Below are 22275 nucleotides of genomic sequence, written 5' to 3'. Positions count from 1 at the left end.
AGACCCATTCTCTTTCTCTGCCTGCAAATGTAATATAAATTGTTTATATTGCAAATAAAAAAAATTTTTTAAAGTGCAGCTTGGAGACTGGGAGATGGCAAGGGTTAATGTACTTTCTGTGTAAGCATGAGGACCTGAGGGACCTGAGTTCAGTTCCCAGCACCTACATAAAAAGCTGAGCATGACTATTCATGTTTGCAAACCCAGTCCTGTGAGGAGGAAGGGACAGGAGAATTGGTGAGGCTCGGTGGCCAGCCAGCCTGACTAAAAATGGCACCTCTAGGTTCAGCAAAAGACTCATCTCAATGAAATAACACAGAAAACACTAGATATGACATCTGGCATTCTGTTTTCACTTCTACACGCATGCATGTGGAGCAGGCACATTTCACGTGTGTCATACACACACCACATATACTGCATACATCCACTTAAAAAGTAGAACTTGCCGGGCGTGGTGGCGCATGCCTTTAATCCCAGCACTCGGGAGGCAGAGGTAGGAGGATCACCGAGAGTTCAAGGCCACCCTGAGACTTCATGGCGAATTCCAGGTCAGCCTGAGCCAGAGTGAGACCCTACCTCGAAAAAGAAAAAAAAAAAAAAAAAAGTAGAACTTGCATACCGTGTTTACTAATTATTTTTAAGAAGCTATTCAAATGGTTTTGTGTGTGTGTGTTTTTATAGGAATTGTTTTTACTACATATTTCCAAGCTGACTTTCATCTAAGGCATCTATTTTTGATTTTCTCTCTCTCTTTTTTATTTTTTTGTTTTGTTTTTATTTTTTTTTTTCAAGGTAGGGTCTTACTGTAGCTTAGGCTGACCTGGAATTCTCTCTGTAGTCTCAGGGTGGCCTCAAACTGTGATCCTCCTACCTCTGCCTCCTGAGTGCTGGGATTAAAGGCATGCATCACCACGCCCAGCTAAGGTGTCTATATTTGTTTGTTTGTTTGTTTTTTGAGGTAGGGTCTCACTCTAGCTCAGGCTGATCTGAAATTCACTGTGCAGTCTCCGGGTGGCCTCGAACTCACGGTTATCCTCCTACCTCTGACTCCCCAGTGCTGGGATTAAAGGCGTGCACCCCCATGCTTGGCTAAGGCGTCTATTTTTTTAAAGATGCTTTTGTGGGAAGGGAATATGTTCTATACTTTTTTCTAAAGGCATGCATTTATGATGTGTACTATGTATTTTGTTCCTATGAATATATATTTAACAGAATTAAAGTAGTTGTGTTAACATGAACATTCTTTTGCTTTGCACGTGGCCTAATGATTATTCATTCATAAGTTAATGTTTGAGAAAATGGGGAAATGATAAAATTCTTAAGTTTATAGCAGAGCACTCTTAGGTTCTATGGGGCTTTTTCCTTCTTGTTTTCCAGCAAATGTCCTGGAAACTCTTCGAGGTGATGGAAATGTGTTAATAGCTGTGGACACTGCGGGCAGAGTTTTGGAACTTGCTCAACTTCTTGATCAGATTTGGAGAACTAAAGACGCAGGATTGGGTGTTTACTCCTTGGCACTCCTGAATAATGTCAGCTATAACGTGGTGGAGTTCTCTAAGTCGCAGGTTTGTTGGCGTGGCATCCTTTGTACTGAAGAAGTCTGCTTCTTCTAATAATACATGATCGAGCTTGTGGAATGAATACATATTAATTGCCTTTGAGATTTGACTTTTCACGAGGTACTTAATAGTAGTAGGAAGTACTACCTATTTGTTATCCTGTATGCTTCATTTACTCCATATGTACTCTATGAAGTAGTATCTATTTTTGTGTCCATTTTTTTTTTATTTTTTATTTTGGTTTTTCGAGGTAGGGTCTCACTCTGGTCCAGGCTGACCTGGAATTAACTCTGTAGTCTCAGGGTAGCCTTGAACTCATGGCGATCCTTCTACCTCTGCCTCCCGAGTGCTGGGAGTAAAGGCGTGCGCCACCACGCCCGGCCATTTTGTGTCCATTTTTAATGTTAATCAAATTGCTTCTTTCCTAAGTCTTGGTATCCTAATCAGTAAAATGGGGAGAAAAATTGAACCTACCTCATAGGATATAAATTCTAGAATTCATTTTTTTAAAAAAGTGAGCTCTTCCCTTGAAATAGCAATGTCTAGAGTGAGATACTCACTTAGAATATCCCCACTCCCTTCTCAAAAAGATTTGAAGTGACATAAGTGAAACACTGAAAACAGATTTTTGGGCATAAAAACTGGTGGGAGGATCTAGTAGGAAGAAACACGGTAAACTGCTTATCAGAATGGAACAGATTTTAAACAACCTCCAGGAGGAAAGACAAACAAGATAGAAGTTGAACTCCTTGCCTGTTGGCGAAAACAGTGAAGGTGGTATTTTCTAATTATTGTCATCTCCCCCTTGTATTAGGTAGAATGGATGAGTGATAAATTGATGAGATGTTTCGAAGACAAAAGAAATAACCCATTTCAGTTCCGCCATCTCTCTCTCTGCCATGGTCTTTCCGACTTGGCTCGAGTCCCGAGTCCCAAAGTTGTACTTGCCAGCCAGCCTGACCTGGAGTGTGGATTCTCCAGAGACCTCTTTATTCAGTGGTGCCAGGACCCTAAGAACTCAATCATCCTAACGTACAGAACAACTCCTGGGACTTTAGCACGGTTCCTAATTGATAATCCTTCTGAAAAAGTTACAGAAATAGAGGTAAGCACTGTATGCAAACTTTATTTATTTATTATAGGGGCTTGTTGTGTAGCACAGACTGGCCTCAGTCTTGGGATCCTTCTGCCTCAGCCTCCTGAGTATAGTGTTGGGATTACAGGCATATATTTTTTGGGGGGCATGTTGTGCATATGGATAAAAGTCAGTGACCAAAAAGAAAACCTGAAGTTGTCTTAGGCTGTTTGTTTATTTATTATTGGATTTATTGAGGCAGGGTCTCACTCTAGCCCAGGCTGACCTGGAAATTACTCTAGTTCTAGGCTGGCCTCCAGTGATCCTCCTACCTCTGCCTTCCAAGTGAAGACTCCTTTTTTTTTTTTTTTTTTTTTTTAAGGTAGGATCTCAGTCTAGTCCAGGCTGACCTGGAATTCACTATGTACTCTCAGGGTGGCCTCGAACTCACAGCAACCCTTACCTCTGCTTCCCAAGTGTTAGGATTAAAGTCGTGCACCACCACTCCCAGCAAGTCTCCTTTCCTTTTCTCTTCTTTTTTTAATCTACATATTTTATTATTTATTTATTTGAGAGAGAAAGGAGGAGAAAGACAGACAGAAAGAGAATGGGTGCTCCAGGGCTTCTAGCCACTGCAAATGAACTCCACACACGTGCGCCCCCTTGTGCATCTGGCTAATGTGGGTCCTGGGGAATTGAACCTGGGTCCTTTGGCTTTGCAGTCAAGCACCTTAACTGTTAAGCCATCCCTTCAGCCCAAGATTCCTTTCTTCTTCTTTTTTTAAAAAGTATTTTACTTATTAAAATAGGAGAGAGAAGAGAATGGGACAGATACAGGGAATGGGCACACCAGGTGCTCTAGCCCACACGAGCGCCCCCTTGTGTGTCAGGCTTGCATGCATCCTGCTTGCCTGCATCCTGGGGATTCGAACCCAGGTCCTTTGGCTTCAGTCAAATGTCATAACTGCTAGGCCATTTCCGGGTTCCTAAGATTCCTTTCTTGATGACTCATAATCCAGGCAATTCCTTAGTCCTCTGTTTTTTGTTTTTAAATGTATTTTATTTATTTATTTATTTCAGGGAAAGAATATGAAAATATGGGCGCATCAGTGCCTCCAGCCATGCAAACGAACTCCAGACGCATGAGCCACCTTGTACCTCTAGCTTACATGCGTCCTGGAGAATCAAGCCTGGGTCCTTTGGCTTTGTAGGGAAATGCCTTAACTGCTAAGCCATCTCTCCAGCCCGGACCTCTGTTTTTTAACACCTTATTTCCCAGTGGTCTTTTCTCTACTGTGCTTGGGCTGGCCATTCACACTATCATGCTGTCTCCAGATTTCTCTCTTATATCCATGGCCTATCTTAGAGCTTCCTTCCTCTGAGACTCCCATGCTAGCTGCTTTTCAGTTTCATTGGGTCTTTGAGTTCATGAACCCCCACCTTTTACTGTCCATCACCCTGTGCACTCATGTAAACACTTGAGCTCTCTCACCCTTCTGCGTATTCCCTGGCCAGGCCTTGATGCCAGTTAGTGCCTGCATCCGGGCATTTGTGTCACTGGGCAGGTTTCCCTCGCTGTCCTGTAATCTCAGCCATCTAGGGTATTCCTTTTCTCACTCTAGTAAGCCAATTAAAAAAAAGAAATTTTTTGTTAATATTTTATTTATTTTTTATTTTTATTTTTTTTTGACCTCCCCCACCAACTCATGGTTATAATGTTAATATTTTATTTTTATTTATTTATTTGAAAGAGAGAGAGGCAGTTAGAGAATGGGTGCGCCAAGGCCGCTGTAAACAAACTCCAGATGAATGCATCTGGCTTTATATGGGTCCTGGGGAATTGAACCTAGGTCCATGGCTTTGCAGGCAAGTGCCTTAACTGTTAAGCCATCTCTCCAGCCCATAAGCCAACTTTCTCTCTTTTTTTTTTAATTTTCAAGGTAGGGTCTTGCTCTAGCTCAGGCTGATGTGGAATTCACTTTGTAGCCTCAGAGTGGCCTCGAACTCGTGATCCTCCTACCTCTGCCTCTCAAGTTCTAGGATTAAAAGTGTGCGCCACCACGCCTGCAAGCCAACTTTTATCTTTTCTAGCAACCCACAGCTAGCTCCTTACCATCATCCTTGTAAAAGCCTCATGCTTATTAGCACCACTTTGTTTGAAAGTCATCAGAGAAGAAAAGCAGTCAGTTACGAATTCCTGTTTTAATGTTACTAAATAGACTAACCTGTCTTGTCCCCACATCTGCATAGTTACTAAAGAAATTGCAAATATACAGAAAGATGGTTTGCATAATAACAAGTCCATCGGTGGTGGGGTTTGATTCAGGTGTTCTGAATGCTAGGTTTCCAACTGATAGAGATTTGGGAATTAAAGCCTCCTGGAGGCAGTGTATTGTTGGGAGTGGGTTTATGGGTGTTATAGCTAGTTTCCCTTTGTCAGTGTTTGACACACTCTCCTGTTGCTATTGTCCACCTTATGGTGGCCAGGGAATAATATCCACCCTGTGCTCATGCCATCGTTTTTCCCTGCCATCATGGAGCTTCCCCTCAAGTCTGTAAGCCAAAATAAGCCCCCCCACCTTCTGTTCCCAAAAGCTTCTCTTCAGGTGATTTCTGCCAGCAATGTGAACCTGACTGCAGCACCATCCCTTTTCCAAAACTACTATCATTGGGCTGAAGTTCATAGCTGTTGATTTTGGATAGGATGATTAATCACTGCAAGGGCTATGAATAGTTTGAGATGACAGTTTTTCATTAATTGTCTGCTATGAGGATAATTAAAGAAATGCCAGTTTGTTAAAAGCTAAGTGACATCCTTGTCTTCTGTAACTCTACTTATGAAAAGCATATTTTTTTATTTTTATTTATTTATTAGAGAGAGAGAGAGAGAGAGAGACAGACAGACAGACAGACAGATTGGGCACACCAGGACCTCTAGCCAGTGCACACAAACTTCAGATTCATGTGCCACCATGTGCATCTGGCTTATGTGGACCTGGAGAATCGAACTTGGGTCCTTAGGCTTTGCAGGCAAGCACCTTAACTGCTAAGCTCTCTTCAGCCCATTTTTTTCTGATTTATTTATTTATTATGAAAAGTATTATATCTTTTTATTGACAACTTCCATAATTATAGGCAATAAACCATGATAATTCCTGCCCCTCTCACCTTTCCTTCACAACTCCACTCCATCATATCCCCTCCCTGTCTCAGTCTCTCTCTTCCTCCTGTTATAATGGTCTTGTGAAGGTAGAACCAGGCAATGTGAGGTCATGAATATCCAGGCCATTTTCTGTCTGGACAAGCGCATTGTTAGGAGTCCTACTCTTCCTTTGGCTCTTACATTCTTTCCACCACCTCTTCTGCAGTGGACCCTGAGCCTTGGAAGGTGTGATAGAGATGTTTCAGTGCTGAGTACTCCTCTGTCACTTCTCAGCACATGGTGCTGAGAAGCATAATATTAATAACTAATCTTCTAGATACGGACTATAAATACAGCATTGTTATTCAAGGGTTCCAAGCAAGCATATCAAAGTAAAATACTGTCTAGGGTTGTTTAATGGCTTACAAATACTGAGTGAAAGTACTGGAAATAGTTTTATGAGAGATGAAATTGTGAATTTAATTTTTTAATTACTAGAAATTCAATTAGGGCTGATATACCACTAGAGAAATAAAAAGAACATTAAAAGTTTGAAAGAATTTTACATGGCATTGAGAAGCATCCTCATGAAACCAGAAGCAACAGAGACTCGCAGTGACAGGCTTACTTGTGACAAGGTGCAGTGCTCGGGATGCCTTGCTCGCCTTCCTAGCGTTGTCTCCTCTGCATTTTCTTCACATACTTCGAAACAAATGTAAGAGTATTTGCAGAAGCAGTGTAAGGATCACCTGCCTTCTGTTGAAGTAGACAGTAGAAAAACTTACAGGGCTGGGGATGCTGCTGCTGGAATAGTCTGGTCTGTCTGTCTGTCTTTTGTTTGTTTTTGTTTCTTTTGAGGCAGGGTCTCACTCTAGTCCAGGCTGACCTGGAATTCACTATGTAGTCTCAGGGTGTCTTCGAACTCACAGCAATTCTCCTACCTCTGCCTCCTGAGTGCTGGGATTAAAGGTGTGCGCCACCACTGTTTCTTTTTTTTTTTTTTTTTTAAATTTATTTATTTAAGAGCGACAGACACAGAGAGAAAGACAGATAGAGGGAGAGAGAGGGAATTGGGCGCGCCAGGGCTTCCAGCCTCTGCAAACGAACTCCAGATGCGTGCGCCCCCTTGTGCATCTGGCTAACGTGGGACCTGGGGAACCGAGCCTTGAACCGGGGTCCTTAGGCTTCACAGGCAAGCGCTTAACCGCTAAGCCATCTCTCCAGCCCACCACTGTTTCTTAACATGCACGAGGCCCTGGTTAATACCTGGTACTATGGAGGAAGTAGGGAGTTGCAGAATGCAGAAATGCAGAACAAGAAACTGGAGAGGTGGCACCACGGTTATTTGCCCTCACTTGCAAAGCCTGAAGGTCTAGATTCATTTCCCTAGGACCCATGTAAAGCTAGGTGAACAAAGTGGCACATGTGTCTAGAGTTTGTTTGCAGTGGCAGGAGGCCCTGGCATGCCCATACTCACTTTCTGTCTGCCTCCTTTTCTCATCTCTCTCAAACAAATGAATGAAAAATTTTAATATTATTTATTTATTTATTTGAGAGAGAATGAGGGAACGGGGAGAGAGAGAATGGGCACACTAAGGCCTCCAGCCACTGCAAAGGAACTCCAGAAGCATGTGCCCCCTTGTGCATCTGGCTTACGTGGGTCCTGGAGAGTCAAACTGGGATCCTTTGGCTTTGCAGGCAAGTACCCTAACTGCTAAGCCATCTTTCTAGCCCTGAATAAAACTTTTCTAGTGCTGCCAATATGCCTCACCATTATTTATTTTATGAGATTTAAAATGTCAAAAATATTATTTATATTTTATGTTGTGTATTTATTCATCTTTTCTATTCTGATTTTTAGCTTTTTGGATTTTATAATACCTCATCTACCCCAAATTACAAATAGTTATCTTTTGTTTCCTTTTCCCAGTTGACTGATGTATTTTAACTAACTAGTGTGATTTAAATCCACCCCAGATGTATGACAACTCAGTTTAGTACTAATCTAAATAAGATCTATAATTTCTTGTAATGGAAACGATTAATTTTAGATGAAGAATTAGTTAAAGATGATGAGTCAATTTAAAGATGTGATATAGCTCATTCCCCACTGCCTTAAACTCTAATGTTGACAGTTTCTTTTGTCTGTTTTTCATTAGCTGAGGAAAAGGGTGAAGCTTGAAGGGAAGGAACTCGAGGAATACTTGGAAAAAGAAAAACTAAAGAAAGAGGCTGCTAAAAAACTTGAGCAGTCAAAAGAGTGAGTTATTTTCATAAAGTTTATATAGGAGTATGTATATATAGGAACATATATACACATAACTTATATATGTAAAAACTTGTATATGCATGTCCATAAAAGGAACAACATACTTCTAAAATTAAATTTTTTTTTTTTTTTTGTCGGGTGTGGTAGTGCGTACCTTTAGGAGGATCCCCATGATCAACAAAATGTCCTGAGAGCCGGGTGTGGTGGCACATGCCTTTAATCCCAGCACTCGGGAGGCAGAGGTAGGAGGATTGCCATGAGTTCAAGGCCACCCTGAGAATACAGAGTGAATTTCAGGTCAGCCTGGGCTACAGTGAGACCCTACCTTGGAAAATAAAAAAATATATATCCTGAGACATAAATCCCTTAGGACTTTATGAGTGAATTTCTGGTCAGCTTGGACTAGAGTGAAGCCCTACCTCAAAAAAAAACAAAAACAAAAACAAAAACAAAAATTTTTTTTTTTCAAGGTAGGGGCTAACTATAGCCCAGTTTGACCTGGAACTTACTGTCTAGTTCCAGGCTGGCCTCAAAATCACAGTGATCCTCATGCCTCTGACTGCTGAGTGCTGGGTTAGAGGCGTGGGCCACCATGCCCAACTTTAATTTTTTTTGTTTTTGTTTTTTGAGGTAGGGTCTTACTCTATCTCAGGCTGGCCTGGAATTCCCTATATAGTCTCAGGGTGGCCTTGAACTCACAGCGACTTTCCTACCTCTGCCTCCCAAGTGCTGGGATTAAAGGCATGGGCCACCACGCCTGACCCAACTTCATTATTTTAACATCTAATTGAAAATACTTAATTTTTCTTAGGACCTTATTACTTTTCTTATATCTTTCAAATAGTTAAGACCAAATCCTTTCAGTGCTAGTATTAATATATATTTGTTAATGTTACATTTTTACTAAATATTGACTATTATATTATGACTTGGATTAATATTGAATGATTATTAGGGATTAATTCAGTAATAATTTTATAAATATTAAGCCAAAATGTCCTAAGAGCCAGGCATGGCGGCCCATGCCTTTAATCTCAGCACTTCAGAAGCAGAGGTAGGATCCCCATGACCAAAAAGTGTCCTAAGACATAAATCCCTTAGGACTTTATGATCGTGATCTATTCCAAAATCCTCCTAGGGCGGATATTGATTCCAGTGATGAGAGCGATGTTGAGGAAGACATTGATCAGCCATCAGCTCATAAGACAAAGCATGACCTCATGATGAAAGGTGAAGGTAGTCGGAAAGGAAGTTTCTTCAAACAGGCGAAAAAGTCGTACCCCATGTTTCCTGCTCCAGAAGAAAGAATTAAATGGGATGAATATGGCGAGATAATCAAGTATGTGAACAAGACAAACTTCTTTTAACTCTGTGAATTTGAAAAGAGATCTTTGTGTGTGTGCTGTATGATGCTGTGTTGGTGTGCGATTACATGTGTGGGAGGTCAGCGATCAGCCTTGGGTGTCAGTCCTTGCCTTCCACCGTGTCTGAGGCAGGCTCTCTTGCTCACCACCGTGTATGCCAGGCTGGCTGGCCTCTGGCCTCTGGGGATTCTCCTGCCTCGGCCTTCTACCTTGCTATCGGAAGGTATTCCGGATGCTCATGCTGCCACATGCAGCTTTCCATGGCTCCTGATGATCCAAACCCAGTTCTTCACGCTTGCACAGCCAGTAGTTAGTTTTACCCACTGAACCATCTCCGAGCCCTGGCTCAGTGAATTTGACCTTTCTGGCCACCATGTACTTTGTTGGCTTGAAGGATACAGAAGATTTGTAGTTTGAAACACCCAAAACTAGAAATGTTGAGGGAAGGATGTGTAGAGAATTAATACTGGCTTATGTGGATGGTCAGAGAATTGAATCTGGTCCTACAGGCTTTGCAAGCAAGCACCTTTAAACATTGAACCATCTTCCTAGCCCCCAAAAGTACTATTTTGTTTTGTTTTTTCTTTTGTTTTTTTGAGGTAGGGTCTCACTCTAGCCCAGGCTGACCTGGAATTTGCTATGGAATCTCAGGGTGGCCTCGAACCTTCGGTGATCTTCCTACCTCTGCCTCCCAAGTGCTGGGATTAAAGGTGTGTGCCACCACACCTGGCTTGTTTTTTTTTTTTTTTTTTTTTTTTTTGAGGAGGGGTTCTCACTCTAGGCCAGAATTCACTGTGTAGTCTCAGTATGGCCTTGAACTTACAACGATCCTCCTGTCTCTGCCTCCCAAGTGCTGGGATTAAAGGTGTGTGCCACCACGCCTGACTCTAAAAGAACTTTTGATGGTGATGGTATTTATTTGCTGAATGGCTATGACATTTTGGAATATGAGATAGCTTGAGTGGAGTCATAAGAAACAATTAAAATCATGTGTTCTAATTGCAAATGTGAAAACACTACCAACTTGTATGAAGCTCTCCAGTGAAGGCCAGTTACCTCAGCCAAATGTATGCTGTCTTCCCTGAGCTTCTGGTCTTCTGTCATACTTGCCCCCCTCCCTCTCTGTGTCTGTCTGTCTGTCTGCACACTCATGTGTCTCCTGACTCAGCTCCCTCTGTAGCTGAGGTTACAGGCTTGAGCCTTGTACTTACCTAATGCTGTCTTGGGCATGTGGTAGACTTAGGTCATTCTTGGGCTTAATTAGGAAAATGTCATTGTCTTCTTAGCCCTCTAAACCAATGAAGAGGAAACTGTGCTGGTGAGTTTGTTTACAGTTCCGCTTGATGAATGGCCAGTGTTTAATATTTGGACATGGCTCTTTAAGTTTCCTAGAGTATGGGGATAAAAATTAAATGAAGTTGGGGGTTGGTGTTGCTAGGGATCAAACCGAGGGCCTTGAATATGTTAGGCAAGTTCTAAGCTACACACGTAGCCCATGAAGTCATGTTTTTTAAGGCACAGAGCACAGAACCTGCTGTGTACACAGGTGCTTCCAGTGGTTGTCCCTGCTATTGCTGTCCTGTAGGTTTTGGTAGGAGATGTTGACAGCTGGGAATAAGAGCTGCTGCTGTATCAACCTGGCTTCTGGGAAAGGACTGAGAATGGACTTGGAGCAAGAAAATAGATAGTTTCAGATTAGAGAGGGAATATTTAGAGAAGTTTTTTTAAAGGACTTTTTCTTTTGATTTTTTAAAAATATTTTTCTTTCTTTAAAAAATACATTTTTTAAAATTTTATTTTGGAGGTAGGGTCTAGCTCTAGCCCAGGCTACCTGGAATGTATCTGTAGTCTTAGGGTGGCCTCGAACTTGCTGCAATCCTAAAAAATATTTTTATATCTTACTTATTTTCTTACCTGAGAGAGAGAGAGAGAGAATGGGTACTCCAGGGCTTCTAGCCATTGCAAACAAACTCCAGACACATGCACCACCTTGGACATCTGGCTTACGTGGGTACTGGGGAATTGAACCTGGTTCCTTAGGCTTCATAGGCAAGTACTTAACTGCTAAGCCATCTCTCCAGCCCAGTATTTTTATTTTTATTAATTTGAAAGAGAGAGAGCAAAAGAGGTGGGGAGCATGCCAGGGCCTCCAGCCACTGCAGATGAACTCCAGGCAGTGTGCCTTGTACATCTGGCTTACGTGGTTTGTGAGAAGTCAAACCAGGGTCCTTTGGAAATAAAGATGGAAAGAGACATTAATAGTACATTGAATAAAAGTGAAGGCTCATGAGAGCTGCTTTTATTTTGTATTTCTTCTCAGTAATGCATAAATGGACTATCATCTGCTTTTTTTTTTTTTTTTTCAAGGTAGGGTCTCACTAGCCCAGACTGACCTGGAAGTCACTGTGTAGTCTCAGAGTGGCCTCTAACTCATGGCAGTCCTCTTCTATCTGCCCCCAAGTGCTGGGATTAAAGGCATGTGCCACCACGCCTGGCTGCTTTCTTTTTTTTAAGAGCTATCTCAAGATTTATGGGTTTGGGGTTTGGTGAGAGAAACCATAGGTGCTGAAGAAAAAAAACTTATTAAAAAGAATGTTGATAATTCTAGGATTTGGGAGATACAGGTAGGATTACCATGAGTTCAAGATCAGCCTGAGACTATATAGTGAATTCCAGGTCAGCCTAGGCTAGAGAGTGAGATCTTACTTCAAAACAACAAAAATAATAAATTAAAAAAAAAAAAGGGCTGGAGAGATGGCTTAGCAGTTAAGTACTTGCCTGTGAAGCCTAAGGACCACAGTTCGAGACTTGATTCCCCAGGACCCACATAAGCCAGATGTGCAAGGTGGTGCATGCATCTGGAGTTTGTTTACAGTGGCTAGAGGCCCTGGTGTGCTCATTCTCTCTTTCTCTTGGGAGGTAGTGGTAGGAGGATGGCTGTGAGTTTGAGGCCACCCTGAGAGTACATAGTGAATTCCAGGTCAGCCTGAGCTAGAGTGAGACCCTACCTTGAAAAACAAACAAAAATAATTTTAAAAAAAGATAAAATGTTGAGCCAGGTGTGGTGTACACCTTTGATCCCAGCACTTGGGAGGCAGAGGTAGGAGGATCATTGTGAGTTTGAGGCCAGCCTGAGACTACACAGTGAATTCCTGGTCAGCCCGGGTCAGAGTGAGACCATACCCCAAAACAAATGAAATGTCAAGGCTGGAGATGTAGTTTAGTTTGTAGAGTGCCTGTCTAGCATACCTAGGCCCTGTGTTTGGTCCTTACCATTGCATAAGCCAGCATGCCTGTAATTCTAGCACTCAGGAATGGAAGCAGGAGGATCAAGACCTCAGGGTCGTCCTTGAGTTGAAGCCAGTCTGGGCTGCATGAGACCTTGGCTCAAAACAGAAAAAAAAAAAAAATACAGAGCCAGACTGCAAGACCACTTTCTGTAGCCCCTTGTTTGGTTTTTGTTTTTAATGCTCTTTTTTTTTTTTGAGGTAGGGTCTAACCTGAGCTCAGGCTGACCTGGAATTCACTGTGGAGTCTCAGGGTGGCCTCGAACTCATGGCGATCCTCCTACCTCTGCCTCCTGAGTGCTGGGATTAGAGGTGTGCACCACCGTGCCCGGCTTTAATGCATCTTTTTTTAATGCATTTTAAAAATTATTTTTCAGTGTGTGGGTGATGTCTGAGGACAAGATCAGGTTTCGATCCTTGCTTCCACCTGGTTTGCAAGGGTCTCATAATTTGCTGTTCGCTACTACATTTGCCAGGCCAGCTGGTCCTTGAGCTTGTGGGAAATTCCCGTTTCCGCCTCCCGTCTTGTCAGTGTGCTGGGATGACAGATGTCTGCCATGCTTCCGTCTTTTACATAGGGTCTGAGGTTCTGAACTCAGGTACTCCGACTCTCATGGCAAACTCTTGATTCACTGAGCCCTTAGATATTTTACTGACCTGTCTAGGATTTTTCACTAATCCAGTGTTTAAACCTGACTCTTGGGCCAGGGGTGTAGTTCAGGGATAGAGTACTTGCCTAACCTGTGCATGTAAGGTCCTGGCCTGGTTCATTCTTCAGTACTACAAATATGTAGAGATAATCTCTTTAGGAGTTAATGAAAAACATTATCTGATAATTGATATTATGAAGTTGTATTGGCTTTGAGCCAAATGAATAAGTTTTAAAATACATGAATATATATAAATTAGTTATGTGTACATATAGTAACAGGATGTTTACTATACTTGTTTAGACCAGAGGATTTCTTAGTGCCAGAACTTCAAGCTACTGAAGAAGAAAAAAGCAAATTAGAATCGGGTTTGACGAATGGAGATGAGCCCATGGATCAGGATTTATCCGACGTTCCTACTAAGTGTATCTCTACAACAGAGTCTATTGAAATCAAGTAAGTTGTTCTGCTGCCTTTCGAATTTTGTTTATAAGATAAAAAAATTTCCAAGAGCTTAAAAAATGAAATTTCTGCATGTCCTTTAGTAAGTTCATGCTTTTAAATTTTCTTTTTCTGTTTTAAGACTTAAATATAGTGATATTTTCATTAGTGATATTTGAATACCAAAGCAATTGAGCCAGTGGCAGGATGGGAAGAGAGTTGAACATTGATTTGTACTTTTTTTTTTTTTTTTTTTTTTTGGTTTTTCGAGGTAGGGTCTCACTCTGGTCCAAGCTGACCTGGAATTAACTCTGTCATCTCAGGGTGGCCTTGAACTCACGGCAATCCTACCTCTGCCTCCCAAGTGCTGGGATTAAAGGCGTGCGCCACCACACCCGGCTTGATTTGTACATTTTTATGAAGAGACATTATTTGTTGTCTTTCTAATAAGTCTAGTAGTGTGTGAAAGAGAACAGTGCAAATCAGAAACTTCATTTTCCTAACTGCTTGTTTCACAAACTGACCTCCTTGACTTAAACATTTATAATGCCCTAAAATTTAACAGGACTTTATAGTAGTTAGGAAACTTCACACCCCCTTTCTACTGCTTACTACTAGTACTTAGAAATTATTGCTTTGGAATATTTTGTTTTTGAGCCATTAGGGGGCAAAGTTGTTGACTTGATCAGTGACATCTCTTGTATGTTCTTGGGTAGCACTAAGATAAAAATGTTGCATATTAATAATATAGCAAATGAATTTCTCAAATCCTCATCATATGTTGTATGCATTTCTTTCCTGATGGTAAAGCCATTCATTTCTCAGAAAAATAAGCTTGAATAACCATGTCTAATTACAGAGCCAGGGTTACTTACATAGACTATGAGGGACGCTCTGATGGGGATTCTATGAAAAAAATTATCAATCAGATGAAACCACGACAGTTGATCATTGTCCACGGCCCTCCAGAGGCCAGTCAGGATCTGGCTGAATGCTGCCGCGCATTTGGTGGGAAAGATATTAAAGTATACATGCCCAAGCTGCATGAGACAGTTGATGCCACGAGTGAAACACACATCTACCAGGTAAGATGCTGAAGGCCAGGCTGCATGGAGATAAGCCCTTCCTGTTGCAGAGTAAGACACTAGAGTAGTGGGAGAGAGACAGGCATGGTCCCCCACACTAGCAGACCCCACTGTTCTGGCCTTTATAGCAGTTCATGTTTCTCTCATGGTTAGTCCTGTTGCAGAGGAAGTACAGGAAGCCATGAAAGGATAGAGGAGGACTCTAACCCAAGTGTGCAGGTGTAGATGTTTCCTGGAAGGAAGTGATAACTAAGCTGACTACTGCTAATGGCTGCTTAGATAGGCTGTCAGGACAGAGAGGGGAAAAGGAATGTTCCAAGCAGAAGGACAGTATTTGCAAAAGTACAGAGGTAGGGGCTGGAGAGAGGCCTCAGCAGTTAAAGGCACTTGCTTGCAAAACCTGACAGCCTGGGTTCAATTCCCCTAGTACCCACGTAAAGCCAGATACACAAAGTGGCACATACATCTGGAGTTTGTTTACAGTAGCAAGAGGCCCTGGCACACTCATTCCCTATTTTTCTCCTCCCTTTCTCTGCTTGCAAATAAATGAAATATTTAATTTTGTATTTTTGTTTTTTTTCAAGGTAGGGTCTCATTCTAGCCCAGGCTGACCTGGCACTCACTCTGTAGTCCCAGGCTGGCCTCGAACTCACAGTGATCCTCCTCCCATGGCCTCCCGATTGCTGGCATTAAAGGTGTGCACTACCATACTTGGCTAACATAATCATTTTATAATTATATCATAACCCTTAATCCCAGCATTTGGGAGGTCGAGGTAGGAGGATTGCTGTGAGTTCAAGGCCACCTTGAAACTACTTAGTGACTTCCAGGTCAACCTGGGCTAGAGTGAGACCCTACCTCAAACCACCCCCCAAAAAATTACTTATTAATTTATTCCTGACAGGGCCTAGGTCTGGCTGGGTAGTCCAGGCTGGCCTTGAACTCTGTGTCTTACTTCCTGAGCCTCCCTGGGTGCTGGAATTACAGACATGCACCACTACATCCAGCTTCAAAAAAAAATTTTTTTAAAGCTAACAGATGTCATGTTTTATTTTGGTTTATGCCTCCTAATTGAAATAAATGGAGACAGATACAGAAACAGGACTAGCTAGAGGTGAGATGAACTCTTATCTGGTTGTGAGAGATAGTGATAGTTGAGGTAGGTGTGATGTCTATATCTGGAAGGAGTGCGTTAGAACTTACCAGCCAGAAAAATTATTCTGGGTAAGCAAGATGAAGGTGTGCGATTGCATGGCATATTCTGGAAAGCACAGCACCTTGGCACTCTGAAGTGTACCAAGTACTAGACTGGGAGGGGGCCAGATATATGGTTCCCAATGGTACTGTGGCTGCTCAGAATCGTCCAGGGCTCTTGTCTTCACCTCCGTAGTGTTACATCAGAACGCTGGAGGCGAGGCCCTGCTGCTAATATTGGGACAGGGTGGGAGTGAGCCCATGTGAGTCTTCTGTGCAGTCAGAGTGGGAGCTTGTACTTTGGAGAGTAAACACAGGCCCTTAAGATCATGAAGATTGATGAGTGAAGGCTTTTCATGTTTTAATCCCACTACCAGAGTTAGAAAATGACAGTAAGGGGTTAGATTTAATTTGCTAATTTATACTCTGGGATTTCTTCCTTCCCAGGTGAGACTAAAAGACTCACTGGTTAGCTCCCTTCAGTTTTGTAAGGCAAAAGATGCTGAACTAGCATGGATAGATGGCGTCTTGGACATGAGAGTTTCCAAAGTGGACACAGGTGTTATTTTAGAAGAAGGGGAACTCAAGGATGATGGAGAAGATGCAGAAATGCAAGTGGATGCTCCTTCAGATTCCAGTGTAATTGCACAGCAGAAGGCCATGAAAAGTCTATTTGGAGACGATGAGAAAGAACTGGGTGAAGAAAGTGAGATCATCCCTACTCTGGAGCCCTTGCCTCCTCATGAAGTAAGAAGCCCCTCCCTTCTCATTACCTGGGGTTGACCCTGAGGCCTTGCTAGACAAGTGCTCTGCCACTGCCCCTTCTAGCAGGTTCCTTAATTTCTCATCTTGCTACTTTTCCCTTAGGGTTACTTAAGGTATGTTTCTATGTGTGTCTTCATTCTGTATGCTTAAGGAATAATAACTTAAAGGAAACTTAGCAAATCTTTTTCTTTTTGGTTTTCCAAGGTAGGGTCTCACTCTAGCTCAGGCTGGCCTTGAGCTCATGGCGATCCTCCTACATTTGCCTCCCAAGTGCTGGGAATAAAGGCATGTGCCACCACGCCCGGCTTGAAACTTAGCAAATTTTTTAAGGTATATAATTATTTCATGACTTGTGTTTTCAGTGTGGATTTATTGCTGTTAAAAAATATTTATGGGGCTGGAGAGATGGCTTAGTGGTTAAGCGCTTGCCTGTGAAGCCTAAGGACCCCGGTTCGAGGCTAGGTTCCCCAGGTCCCAAGTTAGCCAGATGCACAAGGGGGCGCACGCATCTGGAGTTCGTTTGCAGAGGCTGGAAGCCCTGGCGCGCCCATTCTCTCTCTCCCTCTGTCTGTCACTCTCAAATAAATAAATAATAAAAAAAAAATTTAAAAAAATACTTATGTATGGGGGGGTAGGATGAGTGTGTCAGGGTCTTTGTGCACCAGGGTCTCTTGGTGCTGCAGATGAACTCCATATGCTTGTGCCACTTGGTGTGTCTGGCTTTATGTGGGTACTGAGGAATCGAACCTGGGCTGACAGGCTTTGTCTGCAAGTGCCTTTAGCTGCTAAGCCATCTCCACAGCCCCATTGTGGATTTCTGACTATCACATTTGATTGTGAGAATCACCTAACTTGCTTCCAATGAGGAAATTAAATTTTCTGTAATCCTTTTTTTTTAAAGCACTTTATTTTTATTTATTTATTCGAGAGGGAGAAAGAGAGAGAGAATGGGTGCACCAGGGCTTCCAGCTGCTGTAAACAAACTTAAATGTATGCACCACCTTGTGTATCTGGCTTATGTGGGTTCTGGGGAATCAAACTTGGGTACTTTGGTTTTGCAGGCGAACATGTTAACCTCTGGTTTTTTTTTTTTTTTTGTTTTTTGTTTTTGAGGCAGGGTCTCACTTTCTAGCCATTGCTGACCTGGAAGTTACTCGGTAGCCCTGGGCTAGCCTCAGATTCATAGTGAGCTTCCTACCTCAGTCTGGAATTAAAGGCATGTGCCACCATACCTGCCTTCATCATACAGTTTTCTAAGAATGTCATACTCTTGCAGTCCATTTTTGCATGTTGCAGGTTCCATTCAGATCACTAAAATCACTTGCTTTAGATACAGCTGGAAGTCTTTGAGTACAGCTACAATTCTAGTTTAGGAGTTATATATTCCTAAACAGGATCTAGTTCATTAGGAATGATTTTAGAGAATGAACTTTAGAGCACTCTTAATGCTGTCAAAGTCCTACATGTTTGTGAAGTGAAGTATCTGGTTAGGAATAAAACCGTGACAAGAGAGACAGCCTCAGACTCTGGCATCTCTTCTAGTACCACTCTCAAAATTGGGGGGAGGAAAATTTTTTTTTTCTCTCTGTGCTAAAGCTTTCGTGCTCTTCAAAGTTTCAAAGCAGCAAGAACCTCTTTCCTTGATGATTCTAATGCATAGCACCCACTCCTTCACGCTGAGGGAGGAGGTGAGTAGAAGAATCGCTCTCTGAACTGAGCAGGGGCTGGGATGTGGAAAATGGAGTTTTTGGTTCAGTTCTGCCTCTTGGCACTGTAGTTGACCCTCTCCAGCAAGTGGGTGAGGGAAGAGCTTAAAATTATTAGGAGGTATGACTAATAAAATTGTGAAACATCAGAGAATTTGAAGGGCTTTGTAATGTTAAGTAATGAGGTAAAATCCAGAATAACAAACATAGAATGTGACTTAGAGCCATGATACGATCTGTCAGCGGGCTTCAGGGAGTAGTAAAAATACCTTAGAGATTGCGCAGCAGTCCACTTTATTCAGTAGAACGTTGTGTCTGGTGTTTTATTTGAAGCTGTTCTTTCCCTCTTGACCTCATCCAGGTTCCTGGACATCAGTCAGTTTTTATGAATGAGCCAAGGCTGTCTGACTTCAAGCAAGTTCTTTTGCGGGAGGGGATTCAAGCTGAATTTGTAGGAGGTGTACTTGTTTGCAACAATCAAGTAGCAGTCCGTAGAGTAAGTTTGTTTTTTGTTTGTTTGTTTTTTGTGGCTTTTTGAGGTAGGGTTAGTGTGGGCTGGAATTCGCTGTGTAATCTCAGGGTGGCCTCGAACTCATGTTGTTCCTCCTACCTCTGCCTCCCGAGTGCTGGGATTAAAGGCGTGTGCCACCATGTCCGGCTAAGTTTGCTTTTAATAAGGGCTGAATTGAAGAGATGCTTCTGGGGTTCTATCATTTTGGTTCTGTAATTCTTGATTGGTAATTTCACAAATCTGAAGGTCATTTTTTTGTTTGTTTTTTTGAGATAGGGTCTCAGTCTAGCCCAGGCTGACCTGGAATTCACTTTGTAGTCTCCGGGTGGCTTCGAACTCATGGTGATCCTCCTACCTCTGCCTCCCAAGTGCTGGGATTACAGGCGTGTGCCACTATGCCTGGCCCTGAAAGTCAGTTTTTTTCTTTTTTTTGGTTTTTTGAGGTAGGGTCTCACTCTAGCCCAGGCTGACCTGGAATTCATTACGGAGTCTCAGGGTGGCCTCGAACTTGCAGTGATCCTCCTTCCTATGCCTCCCAGTGCTGGAATTAAAGGCGTGTGCCACCACACGTGGCCTGAAAGTCATTTTTTATGTGACCCTAAAGGCATATAAAAGTGACTGTCTCAAAAAGTAGTATATAATTTTATAGTAAATTTTTTTATTATTTAACACCTGGGATGTTTATGTGTCTGTGTAAAGTTCATTATGTGAATATTATGTCCATATTCCATGAAATGGGGAAACCCACTTCCTGACCAATCATAAAGTAGTCCTTTAGATATGTCTGCATGTTAATGAATCAAAAATGTACTAAAAACTTTTTTTTTAACTTGGCTTCTAGACGGAAACTGGACGCATCGGATTAGAAGGCTGCCTTTGTCAAGACTTTTATAGGATACGAGACCTTTTATATGAACAGTATGCCATTGTGTAAAGGACATGATGTCAATGAGTATCTGTCTGACCTTTCTGAGAAGGGTTCTTGTCTTATACTAAGCTTTTGCTACTTTTTTTTTTTTTTTTTTGTAACATACAAAAAGAATCTGCCAGGAAAACAAAACAAAACAGTCAACATGTATTAGATTTTGAAAGCTGTAAATAGAAGGCTGGGGATATAGCTCGGTAGAGCTATTGCCTAGCATGTGCATGGTCCTGGGCTCGAAGGTTTGATCCCTAGTACCATTTTTTTTTTTAAGAAAGAAAATGTAAAAAATCCATTTTGCTAGTGTTCAGTTGAGCAGTGTACCTTTGGCTTGCAGTGAGAGAGAGGTCCTCACAGGCTGCAGAACTCAAGGTGATTGGTTTCCTTCACAAAGACCCCTCACTCTCCAAGGGCTTTTTACTTGAATAGAACAATGCAACTTAGCAAACCAATTCATGGCCTTAGAGAAACAGGTTTGCATATACTCTTGCAAACAGTTTCTTATATTTTTCTTTTTGGTCTGGAAGAAAAGAATTAGGGAAGACTGAAAAAAAAATACATAAAAACTGGTGAAAGTTTTTTTTGAAGCTTATTTAAAAGCCACAAAAAAGCATATGTGCTATGACTCCTGAATACTAATATGCAGTTTTCTTCTGGGAAGCGGATCTGCCCGTGCCCATGTTGAGCGTGGTTTGCTCAAGTATGAGGGAGTACCCAGTTAGTTGAGAAGCAGATTTTCATTTCTCCTGTTTATTGTTTATAAGATCTCGTTACTGTTGAGTTTGAATTATAACCTCATTCTTTAAAATATGTCATCCAAAGAAACCTCAGAGCTGGCTACACAAGCCTTTAATCCCAGTGTTCAGGAGGCCGGAGCAGGAGGATCGTGAGCTGAGGGCCGGGGAGCTCATAACTGAGACCCTGTCTCTAGCAGCCAGAGAGGGGGGGAATTCAGATGTGTTAAAATTTTATTGGTTCTGCATATATTTTATTTAGACACATTTTAACTATTGGCCAAATTATTCTATTTGATGCTGTTTAATCTTCTGTTTTTAAGAATACAAATGTTGAACCTCACATTTTGTAAAGTAATAGTTAATTTAATTAAAAGGTATAAATGTCTTCTTAGGTTTGTTCTCTAAGTTTGTTTAAGCAGTAGTTGGATATTCTATTCATTTCTATAAAAATAGTGCCGATGTTGGGTAATTGCCACCCTGATATAATTATAAAATGATTATGTTCAAGAGTAAAAACTGAAAATATGCAAGTTAACTTAAAACAGTGAAAGCCCTGCTGGCCTATTTTAATCTGACGGTGGTTTTTTAGAAAGTAGCTTAATTCTGGCAGACCTTGGTGCTTACTCTCCGTTAGCCCTCCTGTGCACTTGGAATGCAGAGAAGCATCGGTTGTCTTTATCAGCCCGGTGATACCAGACTAGAGCTACTGTTTCATTCATTTTCAGATGCTTACAAAGCCTTCCATTGGAGATTGTCGTGAAATGCAGTTTTCAGTCTCCTGTACTAAAGCAGGTGCAGAGAAGTGTTTCACAACATAAATATAAAGGGTGTGATTTCTTCTCACTATTTCTCTTGAAATCCTGCTACTGTGTGGAGTTCCTATAGTTCTATGTCTCTGCCAGGGGAAAGGAAGCCTGTAATGGTTATGTTTCAAGGCATCAATGTTAACACAATTTATTTTTTGCCTAGCCTTTCTGTTGTCCTGTGAACAGGAATGAAGCTTGAAAGTACTGCTGGAAGATGGCTGTGCTAAATATGTCATTGGAAGAGCAATACTTTAGTCTGTCCCCGGATGACTATATTACTAAAATTCCTCAAATGAAGTCTTCTGGTGCAACCTTAGTTATTAAGAAAAGTATAAAGTATAAAGTTTAGAAACAGCAGTGCAATACATATGAGCTCAGAAACTTTCAGAAGCAAGAATAAAAACAACATGTGAACTCTAAGCTGGTAACTCCAAGTAGTTTTGCTAAAAAGAAACTTTTGCTGGGTATAGTGGCACTTGTCTATTATCTTAATACTTGGTTCAAGGTTAGCCTGGGCTATATAATGAGACATTGCCTCATAAAAGGAGAAGGGGGCTGGAGAGATGGCTTAGCGGTTAAGCACTTGCCTGTGAAGCCTAAGGACCCCATGTTAGCCAGATGCACATGGTAGCGCACACATCTGGAGTTTGTTCACAGTGGCTGGAGGCCCTGGTGCACCCATTCTCTTATCTGTCTCTTTCTCTCTCTCTCTCTCCCTGTTGCTCTTCATATAAATAAATAAAAATAACAAATTTAAAA

General features: G+C 41.8%; 1 protein-coding gene across 4 annotated transcripts in view; it reads left to right on the top strand.

The window, feature by feature from the left end:
- The window catches only part of Cpsf2 (cleavage and polyadenylation specific factor 2), a 39807-nt gene extending 18712 nt beyond the window's left edge, over window positions 1-21095 (top strand). For all 4 annotated transcript variants that reach the window (XM_045154582.1, XM_004649329.2, XM_045154583.1 and 1 more), the window contains exons 8-16: window positions 1381-1568; window positions 2377-2667; window positions 7939-8039; window positions 9187-9387; window positions 13653-13805; window positions 14650-14875; window positions 16517-16816; window positions 18902-19036; window positions 19893-21095. In XM_045154582.1, the coding sequence (XP_045010517.1) occupies window positions 1381-1568; window positions 2377-2667; window positions 7939-8039; window positions 9187-9387; window positions 13653-13805; window positions 14650-14875; window positions 16517-16816; window positions 18902-19036; window positions 19893-19985 (1688 nt within the window). In that variant the 3' untranslated portion in view covers window positions 19986-21095. The remainder of the gene's footprint in view (window positions 1-1380; window positions 1569-2376; window positions 2668-7938; window positions 8040-9186; window positions 9388-13652; window positions 13806-14649; window positions 14876-16516; window positions 16817-18901; window positions 19037-19892) is intronic.
- Window positions 21096-22275: the final 1180 nt, after the last annotated feature.

Source organism: Jaculus jaculus, chromosome 7 (assembly GCF_020740685.1).
Source record: "Jaculus jaculus isolate mJacJac1 chromosome 7, mJacJac1.mat.Y.cur, whole genome shotgun sequence".
NCBI classification, from domain to species: domain Eukaryota; kingdom Metazoa; phylum Chordata; class Mammalia; order Rodentia; family Dipodidae; genus Jaculus; species Jaculus jaculus.
Note: the sequence above shows the minus strand (reverse complement) of the source record. Positions and strands in the feature narration are given on the sequence as shown.